Source organism: Narcine bancroftii, chromosome 3 (assembly GCF_036971445.1).
Source record: "Narcine bancroftii isolate sNarBan1 chromosome 3, sNarBan1.hap1, whole genome shotgun sequence".
Lineage (NCBI taxonomy): Eukaryota > Metazoa > Chordata > Chondrichthyes > Torpediniformes > Narcinidae > Narcine > Narcine bancroftii.
Genome location: NC_091471.1, coordinates 236,615,767 through 236,630,641, shown reverse-complemented (window position 1 = coordinate 236,630,641; position 14,875 = coordinate 236,615,767). Strand labels below are relative to the sequence as shown.

Sequence of the window (14,875 nt, the reverse complement as noted above, 5' to 3'; positions counted from 1 at the left end):
CAACTGGTTTTGAATGAAAAGGAATGCAAGGACAAGAAAGATAAGGAACTTTTTGTCCCTGAAACACAAGGATGGGATGTGTTACATTCCCTTCCTCCACCTTATGCTCCTCCTATGCCGGCTCCTATCTTTCCCCCCCTCCTTTGCTCTACCCTTCTGCACCTTCCCCTCCTCCCCCACAGCAAAAGAAAGGAGAAGAAAGTAGGGGTGGAATGATGACCCTTCACAAAGTATTCGATTACCACCTCTATTGACAAGAGAGAGAGGCGACTTTAATTCAGAGCAGTGTGAGACCCTCCAGGAAGAAAGGACAGAATCCTTTGATTCATTTCCCAGAGAGCAGGAACCTAGATATAATAAACCAGAAACTAACTGGATGAGACCTTGACGGGAAGTTCCCATGGAGGGGGTCTCGGTTTTGTAAATGTGCCCCTGACTCATCCGGAGGTGTGTAATTTTAAGAGAGAATGCCCAATGCAAGCCAGGGAGACGCGACCTTACGCACTGATGTGTTGGAATATAGGGGTTAATTAATCATAGAAAATATGTAGAATATATGCTTATGTACTATTCAGTTTGTATACATGAATCCAGTACTATGTAACAATTTAATGTTTACCTCATGGTGAAGGGAAAGAGTAATGTAAGTAAGGGGCAGCCACAGTATGTAGCAAAGTTGGTTGATTACAGAAGGTTTAGAATTGCCTGCTCCCAAAATACAAAAGAGAGGATATGTATGAAACAATTTAGTAGGAATGTTAAGGCAAAAGGAGGTGTTGATTAGCACAAACAAAATAATCCTGACAGAGACTGTCAGAAACAAAGAGAATGGAATCAGTAAGAAGCTAAGACAGAAGAAGGTGTTTAGTAGAACAGAAGAATATGGCCAGATGAGAACAAAGAAATAATTAGAAATATCTGGGGTATGAATTGATTTCTGATCAAAACAACAGGATATTCCGACCTTGAGGATTAAAAAAAAATGGGAGCTCTACACCCCAGATAACTGCAGACCAGGAAATTACTTGTGATAAATCGTATGCAAGAAATCTAGCAAAGGAAGCCAACTTTTGTTCTGTATAAGGTTGAGCTATATAAACTGTTAGAGACTGGACAGTAGAGGTCAGTCTTGGGGAATAGCTCACTGTGCAGGTGACCTATGAACTAATGACTGAACCAGAGCTTTGTTAAGCTTTATTCTTATGCTGTGTAATAAACTGATTCTCCTATCACTTCATTTAACGAGCACGCTGGACTCAGACTACACATAGACTAAATTAAGGGTAGAGTAAAGCCAGAGTCCGACAGATGGAAGCAGATTATGAATAGGGGGTGGTGGGGGGGGTCACAGTTCTCACTCAATTCACACCGTGGGGCTGCACGGAGAACCATTGGTAAATTTAAGCATATGACCCCACAGTGACAAGATGACCTTTTTAGTAGATTCTGGGGCAGCCCGGTCTAGTATTTTACAACCACCCGAGGGTGTTAAGATAGAGGGGACTGTGATGATTTCGGGAGTAGGAGGAAGAGACTTTACAGTCCCTGTATTAAGAGATGTAAGAATACAAATGGGAGAAAAGATAATAACAGAGGATATTTTACTAGTTCCCCAAGCTGGAGTTTGTTTTTTAGGACGAGATTTACAGGACCAATTGGCTATCGGCACCAGACCACAGGAATCAGGTATCAGGGTTCAATTAAGCGAGGAAGATCGAGAACTAATAAATCCTGGAGTATGGGCAGAAAGAGGCAATAGAGGAGTGTTAGATATTCCTCCCCTGCAAGTTACTTTAAAAGATTCTGAACAAGTAATTAGACGAAAACAGTATCCAATTCCTATGGCTGGCCGAAAGGGGCTGTAGCCAGTAATTGACCAATTGGTGAAAGATGGTATACTCAAACCTTGTATGTCACCTTTTAATACCCCAATTTTACCTGTCCAAAAACCAGATGGTACCTATCGATTAGTGCAGGACTTGAGGGAGCTGAACAAAATTATTCTCACCCATCACCCGGTTGTACCTAATCCCTATACAATAATGGGTAAAATCGATCCCCATAGTAAATGGTTTAGTGTGATTGACCTCAAAGATGCTTTCTGGACCTGTCCGTTAGCAACAGAGAGCAGAGACATGTTTGCCTTTGAATGGGAAAATCCTTTTACTGGACGCAAAAATCAATACCGGTGGACGGTCCTTCCCCAGGGCTTTACAGAATCACCAAATTTATTCGGCCAGGTCTTAGAACAAATACTAGATGAGGCTCCTCGGGGAGAGAGAATTGTCAGTTGATACAATATGTTGATGATTTGTTAATTACGAGAAAAACTTACGAATTAGTTAAACAGTATACTGTTGCACTTTTGAATTTTCTGGAGAATGAGGGTTTCAGGGTGAGCGAATCCAAATTACAATTTGTTCAATCAGAAGTTAAATACTTAGGTCATCTGGTAAGTCAGGGAACTATGAAAATAAGTCCAGAGAGGATACGTGGTATTCTACAGATCCCCCCTCCCAAGAATGCCCAAGAACTTAGGAAATTCCTTGGTTTAGTAGGATACTGTAAAATCTGGATTGAAAATTATCCTAGCCTGGTCAGATTTCTCTATGATAAACTCACGATTCTAGGGGGCGAAGCTGTTGTCTGGACAGAGGAAGAGATTAAAGATTTTAACTTGGTGAAACAGCACCTTATTAGTGCCCCAGTGTTGGCTTTACCCAACCTAAATAAGCCATTTGACCTATATACCAATGCGAAAGGTGGTGTAGCCACCGGAGTACTAACACAAGAGAGGGCAGGCTGTAGACAGCCAGTTGCTTTTCTGTCAAAAGTTTTAGACCCTGTTTGTCGTGGTTGGCCGGAGTGTGTGCAAGCCATCGCAGCCACTGCTATTTTAGTTGAGGAAGGACGAAAGATTATGTTTGGTGCCCCGATGATAGTTCACACCCCTCACACAGTCCGCAATATTCTCTTACAACGTGTTGGAAGGTGGCTCACAGACTCTAGAATTTTAAAATATGAAGCGATCCTAATGGATAGGGATGATTTGACCCTGATTACGAATAAAGAACACAATCCAGCAGCTTTCTTGGTTTTTCCAAATTCTGACAATACCATAAATGAGTTAGAGCATGTATGTTTAGAGGTAATAGATTTACAGACCAGAATTAGAGAGGATTTAAGTGATGAGCCTTTACAGGGGGGTGAAAGGTGGTTTATTGATGGATCTTCTCATTGCATTGAATGCACTCGCTATAGTGGGTATAGTGCAATGGATGGGAAAGAAGGAGTGGTGATTGAAGCCGGTCACCTTCCCGGTCATTGGTCAGCACAATCTTGTGAATTGTATGCCCTCTGTAGAGCTCTCCAGGGTCTAGAGAACAAGGTGGGCATGATCTACACAGACTCAGAGTATGCTTTTGGTGTAGTGCACACCTTTGGGAAGATCTGGAAAGAACAGGGAATGATAACTGGAAAAGGACAAAAGTTGATCCATGAAAACTTAATTGTCCAATCTCTAGATGGTCTTACATTACCTGAAGAAATAGTTGTAGTTCATGTACGGAGCCATCAAAGTGGTGACAGTCCTGAAGCACAGGGGAACAGACAGGCAGATGCAGCTGCCAAACATGCTGCGCTCACGGAGAAAATAGACATGCAGCTGTTACTGCCCACCCCTGGAGTATCCTATGGTGATTGGGTATATGTAAAAGCATGGCAAGATCACCAACTAAAACCTGTCTGGGATGGCCCCTATTGTGTACTTTTGATTACAGACACTGCCGTGTGAATGAAAGAAAAGGGATGGAGCCACATCCAACAAATTAAACGAGCTGATGAACCACAGACTAACGACATTGATAATCTACCCTGCACCTGGCGTGCAGTCCTTCATTCTTCTGATCTGAAAGTTACACTACGCCAGGAAAAAGTGCTGTAATGTTGTTTTTACCACTTACTGTATTGTTTACTTGTTGGTTCCCCGTTTTTGGGACATCCCTAAATTACTCCTGATGTATTAAGTCCTCCTGGAATAGGGGCAGCAGAGGTGACAATTATTTCACAGATATAAAGTATAGTCATAGTGGGGTATGGGTTAATATAGGATCCCAACATGGACCAGGGGAACAGAACGGCTCTAGAGGAGTAGATTTGATTTGTATTTTGGCCTCTACGGGTATTAAAGAGAGGAGTTTTAAAGGGATAGCACAAAGGAGATGGTGGGAGAAAGACAGACAGAATGGTAGTCAGGATTGTACATGTGGCAGAGATAGAGTTAATACATATGCTAATGTTCACAGACAGGCTGCAACTCACAGGCTCAGTGATACTTATGCTAATGTTCGCAGACAAGCTGCAACTCACAGGTTAAGTGACAAGAAACACCCCTCCCCAACTTGGTCTCCTGTAAAGCATCCTTTGGGTCACACAGACATTCGGAATGTTAAAAAAACCACCACTGTAAGGGGAGTTCCAGCTGTAAACGAAGTAAGCTGCTCCAGAATACTAAAGCTGCTTGGCATTTAAATCGTTTAATCAGACTCCAGGCAGCCTTGGAGATCATCACTGAACAGATAGCAATGGCCCTGAATTTAGGGGCTGAAGAAAAATGACAGATACGAGCCACAGTTCAACAAAACCGCCTGGCTCTCGATTACTCGTTGGCTGCTGAAGGCAGCGTTTGTGAAAGATTGGTTAAGGACAATGCTCACAACGGTCAGGCGGTTAAAGACACTTCTTCAGGAGTTCGAAAATCTTCCCATGCCCAGGTTCAGACGTGGCAAACTTGGTCCAGTGTAGGATGAACTAGACTTTTTATTGGTAACTGGAGTCTGATACCCACAGCCCTTATAGCAGCTGGACTCGCTATTCTGACCATTATGGTGCTCCCCTGCCTAAAGACGTGTGCAGTATTTAATTCATCGAACCCCTCGTCAGAACACTATAAGCCAAAGGATGTATGTTTCCCTACTTCTGTCTAATGATACTGAGACTGCAGTTCGTTTACTGACCAGCTGGGAAAAAGACCAAGTTTGCAAGTAATACATTTCAGTTGAGAGATCAGTAATACTGATCTAAAAGAAAAGTGAGGATTGTGAGAGATGAGTAAAACTGATATAAAAATATGAAGATGAGGAAACTAGTGTAGATATATGTGTAATGAATAAAACCAGTATGAATAGGATAAGAAATGGATATTAGAATGTAGGAAGTAGAGTTAGTCTGAATAAGATAAGGGTCTTCTAGCCCCAGATAGAATTAGCAGGTTTTGCATATGTAATTAGTAAGCCCTAGACAGTATTAGCAAGTTCTACATATGAAGAGGTTGTAGCCCTGAGTTGGGAAGGTGTAAATTAGGACAAAGACAGGTTTGTGAATAAGGACAATGAGGATAATGACATGATGAGACACCGACAGGATACCCCCTGGTCCTCCAAGTTCACAGAAACAGCACGAAGGCAGACAGGAATGCCTAATGCCAAACCTATCCAGGAGGCAGAAGAATGTAAGGGGGAGGGTATTCCTATACTGAAATAAACTGTATAAAAGTTGGGTGAGCCCCAGTGTATGTGTGTATTCCCAGGGTAAGGGGAAGCACCCAACTTTGCATTGTTGTATAATAAATGTCTGTGTTCTCAATTTTTGTCTCGAGCAATTTCTGTGAAGGTACTTCTGTTTCTAACAGTAAGGATGGGTCAGCATAAACTGAATGAGAAAGCAGGAGGAGGGGCTGAATGGCCTACTGATGCTTCTGCTTTTTCTTGCTCTGTGATCACACCTTGTTTACCAATGCCTCTCATACTGAGGGGAGGGGTGTTGTGTTACACACAGCAAGGGCACACAGACAACTCAGATAGTTGTCTTTTAGTGGTGTGGAGGGAGGCAGATAGATCCCCTCACCTTAATCACTTATCATTGTGGGCATTCAGTGGTGAACTAACCCGGTCCATCCAAACCATTCAACAAATCGACAGGAGAGGGGAAACAAAACAGTCTGCAGCTTCCTGGGGTTTCCCCTTCTTCGTTTTGCTGTTTTCTCGGGTGAGACCAAACTTAGAGAATTGTGTTCAGTTCTGTGTCCCTCATTACAGGAAAAATGTGGAAGCTACGGAGAGGGGCAGAGGAGATTTACCGGGATGTTGCCTGGATTGGAAAATATATCTTATGAGGCAAGGTTAGAAGAGTTAGGGCTTTTGTCTTTGGAGTGAAGAAGGATGAGAGGAGACTTAGAGGTCTGCAAGATTCTGAGAGGCATAGAGAGGGTGAATGGCCAGCACCTGTTTCCCAGGGCAGGATCAGCAAACACCAGAGGACGTGTGTAAAAAGTGAAGGGAGTGAAGTTTAGGGAAGATGTCAGGGGTAAGATTTTTTAACACCTTGTGGTTGCCTGGAATGCCTCGCCAGGGGTGGTGGTGGAGGCTGGAATGTTAGGGGGCATTTAAGAGACTCATGGATGGAAGAAAAATAGAGGGTTATGGCATAGGGAGGGTTTAGATTTTTTTGGTAGGAATATACAACATTGAGGGCTGAAGGGCCTGTACTATGGTGCAGGGTTCTATGTCAATCCAGTCTGATGAAGTGTAAACCAAGCAGCAATGTTGGATCATGTTGCTATTCAACTCTTCATTCATTGCATCGTAAGTGCAATATCTTAACTGCAATAAATGACGTCCTTCCCCCACCTCGCCCCATATATAATGTTTTGATTCTTGCTTAGTTTTGGATTGGTTTATTGTCATGTATACCAAGATGGTTCTCTGGTTCTCTCCAGTGAAAACTTTGTTCTGCGTGCTCTCCTGACAAGGCAACCTATACTTAATTGCAAAATAAAACAAATGTGCAAGGTTCAATATTGCAGAGAAAAAGTTCAGTTCAAACAGTGCAAGGACGGCCTAATTTTACTGATGAGGGGCCCCAGAACCACAGGGAAGGAACTGATGTGCACATGGAGGGTTTGTGTTTTTAAATTCATCTATCCTCTATCTGAATGGAAGGGAGTGGGGTGGGGGGAGAGGTGTGAGGAGCCTTAATATGTTGGCTGCTCTCCCAAGGCAGTGGGTGGTGTAGTTGGAGTTGATGGAGAGGAGATTGGAATAGTGGTTGCACTACAAATGGAACAGTATCGACACTCCCGAGGCTAGAAAAGGTGATTTTAATCTCTGGGCAAAAATAGCTTTTTCTCTAAAAATGAAAATGCAAATAAACAAGATAATTAAAATATAAACAAAGTACCAGCTTTGGATCCTCGATGAATACAATTGCAGAATAGCCAAGTTGTGCCATTTATATTACAGACGTGGGTTAGGCTCAGTCTCAATATGAAACGTAGAAAATTTAATAAATGCACAAAAGATTTACTGAGATGATTCCAATCATCAGGGTAGACAAAGTTTAGGTCTGAGAAAGAGCCTTCAAATGTGAGAGATATAGAGGAAGGTTTTTATAAATCCAAGGTAGAATTCAGGAGAAAGTGAATGCAGAGAGCAGGAGGGACAGAATGATTACTGCCAGAGTGATGGTCAATCAATAACCACAAGCAGACTCAAAGCAAGTGATTAAAGGCTTTAATAACCTGAAATGACAGGCACGACTCCACATGCTGCTGGCCTGGTTCCAAGGCTGGTATGAAGGGGGACGACTCAGTCTTTATTTTGGGGAATCTTACGGGGAGGAGTTACAGGGTCAGAGGTGGGTCAGCCTGTACAGTATGGTAATGTCATGCATATACTACCATGTTCCACTACACAGAGGAAAGGCCAAACTGAGAGATGAGTGGAAAGGAGATGATGAATACAGAAGATAGAGGGCACAGGAGATGAGGACACAGGGTTGAGAGGGATCTGGGGTGCAGGCTGAGTGGCTGGATTTACTCAAGGTCGAGGAAGACAGTCTTTTGGACTATAGGAATTGCAAAGACCGAGGAGACAGGAAGTGGAAGCAATGGTAAGATCTTATCAAAGCTGAATGTCAGGGTGGGATCAAGGGGAGGTATGACCAACTTCAGCTCCCATTGGCAGAGTAGAAACACCAGCACTGACCTCGGTCTGAGACTTTCTGTAAAACTTCATATTTCAAACTAACAAATGGAAGAGCACACACCAATACACAAGTTATCCGGGATTGCTACATCTGGAATAATGATCTCACACAAGGCACTGGGAGCACCGTGCCTCTGCTTCTGTCTCGGGCACAGGCAGAGCCTGGGATCTGTCCTTTGGTGGTGTGTGATTCACTTCCAACCTGTGAGAAGGAAACTGACGCAAATGAAGAGCGGAGGCTTCTCAGGAACAGAGCGGAGATCGAGGGGAGTTTCATCCCTGTGTGGTTTCTATCAACTGATGCAGATCCAGTGAAGTCTCAGGGAAAAGTTTCTGCTGCACGTTAGCAGAGCACGTTACTGAATCCATGTTCCATGTTATCAGGTCTCATGGAATACTGCTCCAGTAATATTGTACATGGATCTGGTAATATAGAACATGGCTTCAGTAACATAAACACAGACTGAAGCCGTGTTCTGTGCATCTGGAATAATGTCTCCCACTAATGTGCCACAGGCTTGGTTACTGGACTGCTCTTCTCTCTATTTCTTTATCAACCTTGTTTAGGACATTACAAGAGGGCAACACGCAGGGATCAGGGGTGTGGAGGCCGGGTGGTGGTGTCAGGGTACAAAGAGGGTACTGAGTGGACTCACCCCACTGCATGTTCATTCATAATGATTATAATATTTAAACAGTGAGAGGCAAGTTCAGTAACACAAGAGAACAGAGACATTGTGTGGACAAAGCTGATGCTAACTTGGACTAAACTTATTTTGTCCTTGTTTTCAATAGAGTTAATAGTGCAATGTAGTGTCATGGATTTGAGGGAGGGTTATCTTACACCGAGTGCAGGTTTACAGGTAGCACCTATGGTATAACGTCCAAAATTCATCTGCAATCATGATTCGCACTGTTCATTCAGTAAAAAAACCCCAGCCTGATGAATGCTCAAGGTTGACAAGTATGTGAAGTCCCTGCTGAATAAACTTCAAGCAAATCAAGGTCCCAGCCACCACACTCCATGTGTTTTCAGCAGGGGCCTCCCCACAAACATCAGTGGTCAGAAATGCCTGGAAGTTTCTACAGAGAAATAAGTTAAAAAAACAGGAAGGAGGTGAGAACATGAAACTGGAAACCTCTCACAACTCTCACTCAGGAAGTAGCTTTCAAATTCTGGGGATGGAGAGCAATGACTTTTGGGCTTTTTAAAATTTAATTTCTTAAAGAATAAATTTTCATAAGACTATAAGCTTTCAGCTCCTCATTCACATTCTAGTTTCCCATTATTTCCAGGAGATGCTTTGGTGGTGAGATGTAATTACACCACTAGGTCACCAGGGGTCATCCCGGTGACCTTGTATATAAAGCAGTCCAGAGAGAACGTCTTGCAGAGAGACAAGACTTCTTAGTGTACAGATTAGTTTATTAAAGCTGTCTTATACTCGCACTGCTGGTGTGGCTATTGTCAGTACAATGTAATAAACTAATATGATAGCTACTAGGATGAAAACTGCTTCTGCTCCAATGCGCATTCCCAAACACCTGGAGACTCTTCCCGAGGAATGGAATCCGGGGATGACTAGCACACACGTGCATCCGAGGACAGACACGGTGAGGGACAGCTGTACTGGAATCGTGGTGGAATGCGGTGAAGACCACAGAAGTATAATAGGACAGGGAAGAAATGGCCAAGAGCCCTGCCTGCCCATGGGTTCGCTGGTACAGGCGCCGCCGACCCTAAACCCTGGTCCGATCTGAAAGGGACCACTACAAGCGCGGGTGGAAGGATCTCCACAAGTCATGCTCCCGATTGCCACATATGTGCAGAATTCCCAACCACTCCAGAACCAGGGAAAGCAGACACCGCTACCATCACTCCCCCCAGCAACAGTTTCCCCAGTACCACGGAGACCTGATACTACCGCTGGGATCCCCCCTAAGCCTGCTGAAAATGTCCCAAAGCCAGAGACTCAGCCAACAGCCTCAGCACCCAGGTTACTCCTCCAGCAGACACAAACCTCACAGAGGCCCTACCAGCAGATCCCAGTACCCCAGGGTTCGCCCTTGCTACACCTAAGCAACCAGAGACTGTGGCTTAGCCATGTGCTGCGACCAGACAGGCTGGAGCTCGACCCCAGAAATCCCGGAGCTGGCATGCACTTTGGCCGCTGGCAGAGATACTTTCTGAATTATGTAGAGGGTGCTGACGCATGGCATAGCAAACCCCACTCCCGGTACTACTGGGGTTAGATTTTCAGTGCCAGTTAGGAAGCATTACAATAGTGCACAATAGGCCTCACCCCCCAATACGCCTTACGAAGAAACAACACTGCAGCCTGTCTGCCTGAGCATAGAACCCTCTCTGCTGTTCACACACCTGACCCCAGAATGCACACCAATAGCCACAAAGAGCAGGAGGTACAGCCCGAGGGAGAGAGCCTTCATTAGGACAGAGGTCCGCAGGCTACAACAGGAAGGCATCATAGAGCAGAGCACCAGCCCCTGGAGAGCCCAGGTGGTTGTAGCAAAGTCAGGAAAAAAACTGCACATGGTAGTGGATTACAGCCAGACAATCAACAAATTTACACAACTAAATGCCTACCCCCTGCCACACATAGCAGACATAGTCAACAACATTGCACAGTATAAGGTGTTCTCCACCATAGACCTGAAGGCAGCATACCACCAACTGCCCATTAGAAACAGCGATCGGATTTATATGGCATTTGAGGAAGATGGCAGGCTGTATCAATTTCTGCGACTTCCCTTCGGTGTCACCAATGGAGTGTACCTGTTTCAGAGAGAAATGGACCAAATAGTAGATGAGTTCCAACTGAAAGCAGTGTTCCCCTTCTTAGACAACGTGACAAATCTGTGGCAACACTCAGGAGGATCATGACACGAATTTAAAACGCTTCTTCCAGACAGCCGAGGAAAAGAACCTAACATACAACAGGGACAAATGGATCTTTAGCACCAGGAAGTTGCCAATCCTGGGCTACATAGTGCAGAACGGGGAAATCAGCCCAGACCCAAGGCGTATGCACCCTCTCCTAGACCTCGCAGTGCCACACATGCTGAAAGCACTAAAAAGGTGTTTGGGACTGTTCGTTTACTAAGCCGATTGGTTCCCCAACTATACCGATAGGGCCCGTCCACTTATAAAAGCCTCAGTTTTCCCACTGTGCCCAGCAGCCACCAGAGCATTCAGGGAGATTAGGGACCATATCGCTAAAGCTACCATGTGGTCCATAGATGAGTCAATCCCATTTCAAATAGAAACGGATGCATCCGATGTGGCTCTGGCAGCCACCCTAAACCAAGACAGACGACCGGTGGCCTTTTTCTCGTGAACCCTACAGGGGTCTGAGGTAAGACACTCAGCAGTAGAGAAGGAGACCTTAGCAATTGTGGAAGCAGTAAAGCACTGGCAACATAATCTGGCGTGCAAACACTTCACCCTCGTCACGGACCAATGGTCTGTGACTTTTATATTGATAACCAGAACAGGGGGAGAATTAAGAATGACAAAATCCTGCACTGGTGGATAGAACTGTCTACATTTAACTACGACATTCTACACCACCCCGGGAGACTCAACGAGCCCCCGGATGCGCTGTCCAGAGGCATTTGTGCCATCCTTAACCATTCGTCCCAGTTGCAGAGCTTGCACAATGAGCTGGGTTACCTGGGGGTCGCTAGACTGTTTCGCTTCATTAAAACCCAAAACCTCCCATTTTCGGTTGAGGAAGTGAGGTCAGTGAAAAAGAGCTGCCCATCTGTGCGGAATGCAAACCGCAATTTTACCAGCCAGACAAAGCCACCCTGATAAAAGCTACCAAACCTTTTTAGCGCCTCAGCCTCGATTTTAAAGGCCCACTCCCGTCCAATAATAGAAATGTCTATTTCCTAAACGTAATAGATGAATATTCCCATTTCCTCTTCGCAATCCCGTGTTCTGATGTATCTGCAGCCACTGTTATAAAATGCCTCCAACCCATCTTCAGCATATTTGGGTACCCGAACTACATACACCCAGACAAGGGTGCTGCATTCATGGGCACAGAAGTACAGCAGTACCTGCACAAGAGAGGGATTACTACCAGCTGCACTACAAGTTACAATCCCAGGGGGTATTGGACAAGTCGAAAGGGAAAATGCCACTATCTGGAAAACAGTCCTCTTGACCTTAAAAGCAAAAGACCTGCCTGTTACTAGATGGCAAGAAGTGTTGCCAGAAGCTCTACACTCTATACGTTCTTTGTTGTATACTGCCACTAACATGACTCCACATGAACGTATCTTTTCTTTCACAAGAAAAGCCACGACAAGCCCAGTACTGCCAAAATGGATGATGACACCGGGACCTGTTCTCCTCCGGAAGCACTGCAGACCCCACAAAGCGGACCTGCTGTTGGATCAAGTGGAGTTGAGGCATGCAAACCCTCAGTATGCAGTCACATTCCCAAATGGAAGAGAAGACTCGGTGGCCACCAGGGATCTCGCTTCGGCCGGATGTGTGAACAATGCAGAAGAAACACAGATGTCTACGGATTAACAAGGAGCGCAGCAGCAGTCACTAGAACAGTTGTCCATCGAGTCACCCCAGAGGACTATACCACCCACCCCGGAAATCAGGACCCTGGGTACGCCCGCCCCACAAAATATCACCACCCTAGACTTGATGGCAGGACGTAATCCCATTCAAGAGGATCCCCAGCCCATACGGCCACATGGCCATCTAGTACTTCCCACTCCCACACCTCCACCAAGAAAGGCCGAAAGGCAGACTGCACTCCCCACCCCTATACCCTGGTGACCTAGTGGTGTAATTACATATCACCACAGCTTCCGCCTGGATAGATATGAAATGTTTTTCAATTTAGTTATCATGACCTTGTTCCTCAATATAATTTTGCCTTTTGCTGTCTTAACAGAAACCCACAATTTTCACTCACACACTTTTTAAAAAATACACAAGTGACCATGTTTGCAGCTTGCTTCATCCCTCATCTGTGTTGCGCTGGACTCTGCTGGAATCTAGCCTTAGGCTGATGTTACACAACAGGTCTGCTTCTTTCATCTCATGCTATCGTTAACTCCCTCGATTTAAACTTAAATTTAGACATGCAGGCCAGTTCGGCTCTCGAGCCCGTGCCGCCCAATTACACCCCATTAACCTACACCCCAGCACGTTTTTGAAAGGTGGGAGGAAACTGGGGCCCACGGAGAAAACCCACACAGACATGATAATCACCATTGAACCATCTTTCCTGCTTTCTCTGGGCCAGAGGATCTATCACTGGTCAGAAATACAGTGAAACCCCTGCATCTGGCACCTCTGTGGATTGGTAGATGCCAGATAAGTGGATTTTCCAGTTGCTTGAGACTGTGTTGCATGATGGACAAACTAAGGGTGAGGTGTGCCAATTTTAAACCCTTTTTTTAAACCTATTTATTTTCTCCGGTTTTTTTGCTGGTTGCAAAATTCAAGTTAACAGGGGTTTATTGTATTCAGCAGGTGGGACTGCACTGGTGGGAGCAGAAACAAACTCAATGATTCAGGTAGAAGACCCTTCATCCGAACTAAATATTCAAAAGATGCTTATTTAACTTCTAGGGGGTAACTCTGATCGGGTAAAACTGGGTGACACTGGAGATACACTGTCAACAAGGTTATTTGATCAGTGTGTGGATGAAACACGATGCTGGAGCACCTTTTATACAGCAAAGATAAAGATACAGAACCAACATCTCGGGCTTCAGCCCTTCAACAAGATACGAGCAGGCGCTCATACAAAACGGTGATGAAGTGCAGGAGGAGGAGCATGGACCCACAGGCAGGAGGTAAGGGAGGGAGGGCACAGCAGCAAACAGGGGGAGGGGGGATGGCTTTGCGAACACTCTTCATCATGGGAGCAGTTAGGGAGTGAGAATGTAGCAGTTGCGAACTGCAGAGCAGGAGGATGTGCTGGGCAAGTCTTCCAATTCCAGTGGAGTAAAAAAAGAAAAATAAGAGGAATGAATTGAGTCAACACCACTGACAATGACAGACACCGACAGAAACCAAGTTCTTGAAGATGAGTTGGACATTAAGTCCAGAAGGTTGCAATGTGCCCAGATGAGGAATGGCATGGGTCTCGCTCTCGGGATGCCACAAATCCCCAATACCACATGGGATCCTCAACTTTCAAACACAGCTCCCTGCTGTGGGATTTACCTCGACCCAGAGAACTGAGCACAGAGCCCTGGTAGCAGACAGGAGAGAGGGAGAGTGAGGCTGGGTCTATCGGTGATGTGCTGCTGGCCAAGTTAATTCATCACACTAGTACACACCGTTGCTCAGCCTTTGGCGGTGTTATCCCGGAGCTGTGGTACTCACTGTTGTTGTGTCCCATATCCTTCACTGTAGATGGCAGCTGAAATCCCAACGACCAGAAGTGGAAGCCCATAGCCAACTGGGAACATGTGGCGCTTTCCAAGGCAGTCTGCATTAAAAACTTTCACCACCAGCAGGTAGAGTTGGATGCCCTCCAGACACATCCAGGAAAACACTGCCAGGAAGAAGTAATGCAGGAAGCCAGCAATAATGGCACAGACAACCTGGAACACAAATGGTCTTTGTGAGTGACATGTACCACTGCTTCCCAGGACAGCGAATGAGATCTCTGGGGCCCGACATTTCTTTGCATTTTTGTACTGAATGGCTAACCCTTTACTCAATTCTCGAGGACTCCCCACCACCCAGGCCATGCCCTATTCACTCTGCTACCATTGGGAAAAAAGTACAGGAGCCTGAAGAGGAGGACTCAGCGGCACAAGGACAGCTT

The 14,875-nt window shown here is 45.2% G+C and overlaps 1 protein-coding gene across 3 annotated transcripts in view; it reads right to left on the bottom strand.

Annotated features, from left to right (window-relative positions):
• LOC138758345 (adhesion G protein-coupled receptor E2-like) overlaps positions 1–14,875 on the bottom strand; it is a 110,512-nt gene that overhangs the window by 11,510 nt on the left and 84,127 nt on the right. For all 3 annotated transcript variants that reach the window (XM_069927128.1, XM_069927129.1, XM_069927130.1), the window contains one exon: positions 14,428–14,648. In XM_069927128.1, coding sequence (XP_069783229.1) covers positions 14,428–14,648 — 221 coding nt within the window. The remainder of the gene's footprint in view (positions 1–14,427; positions 14,649–14,875) is intronic.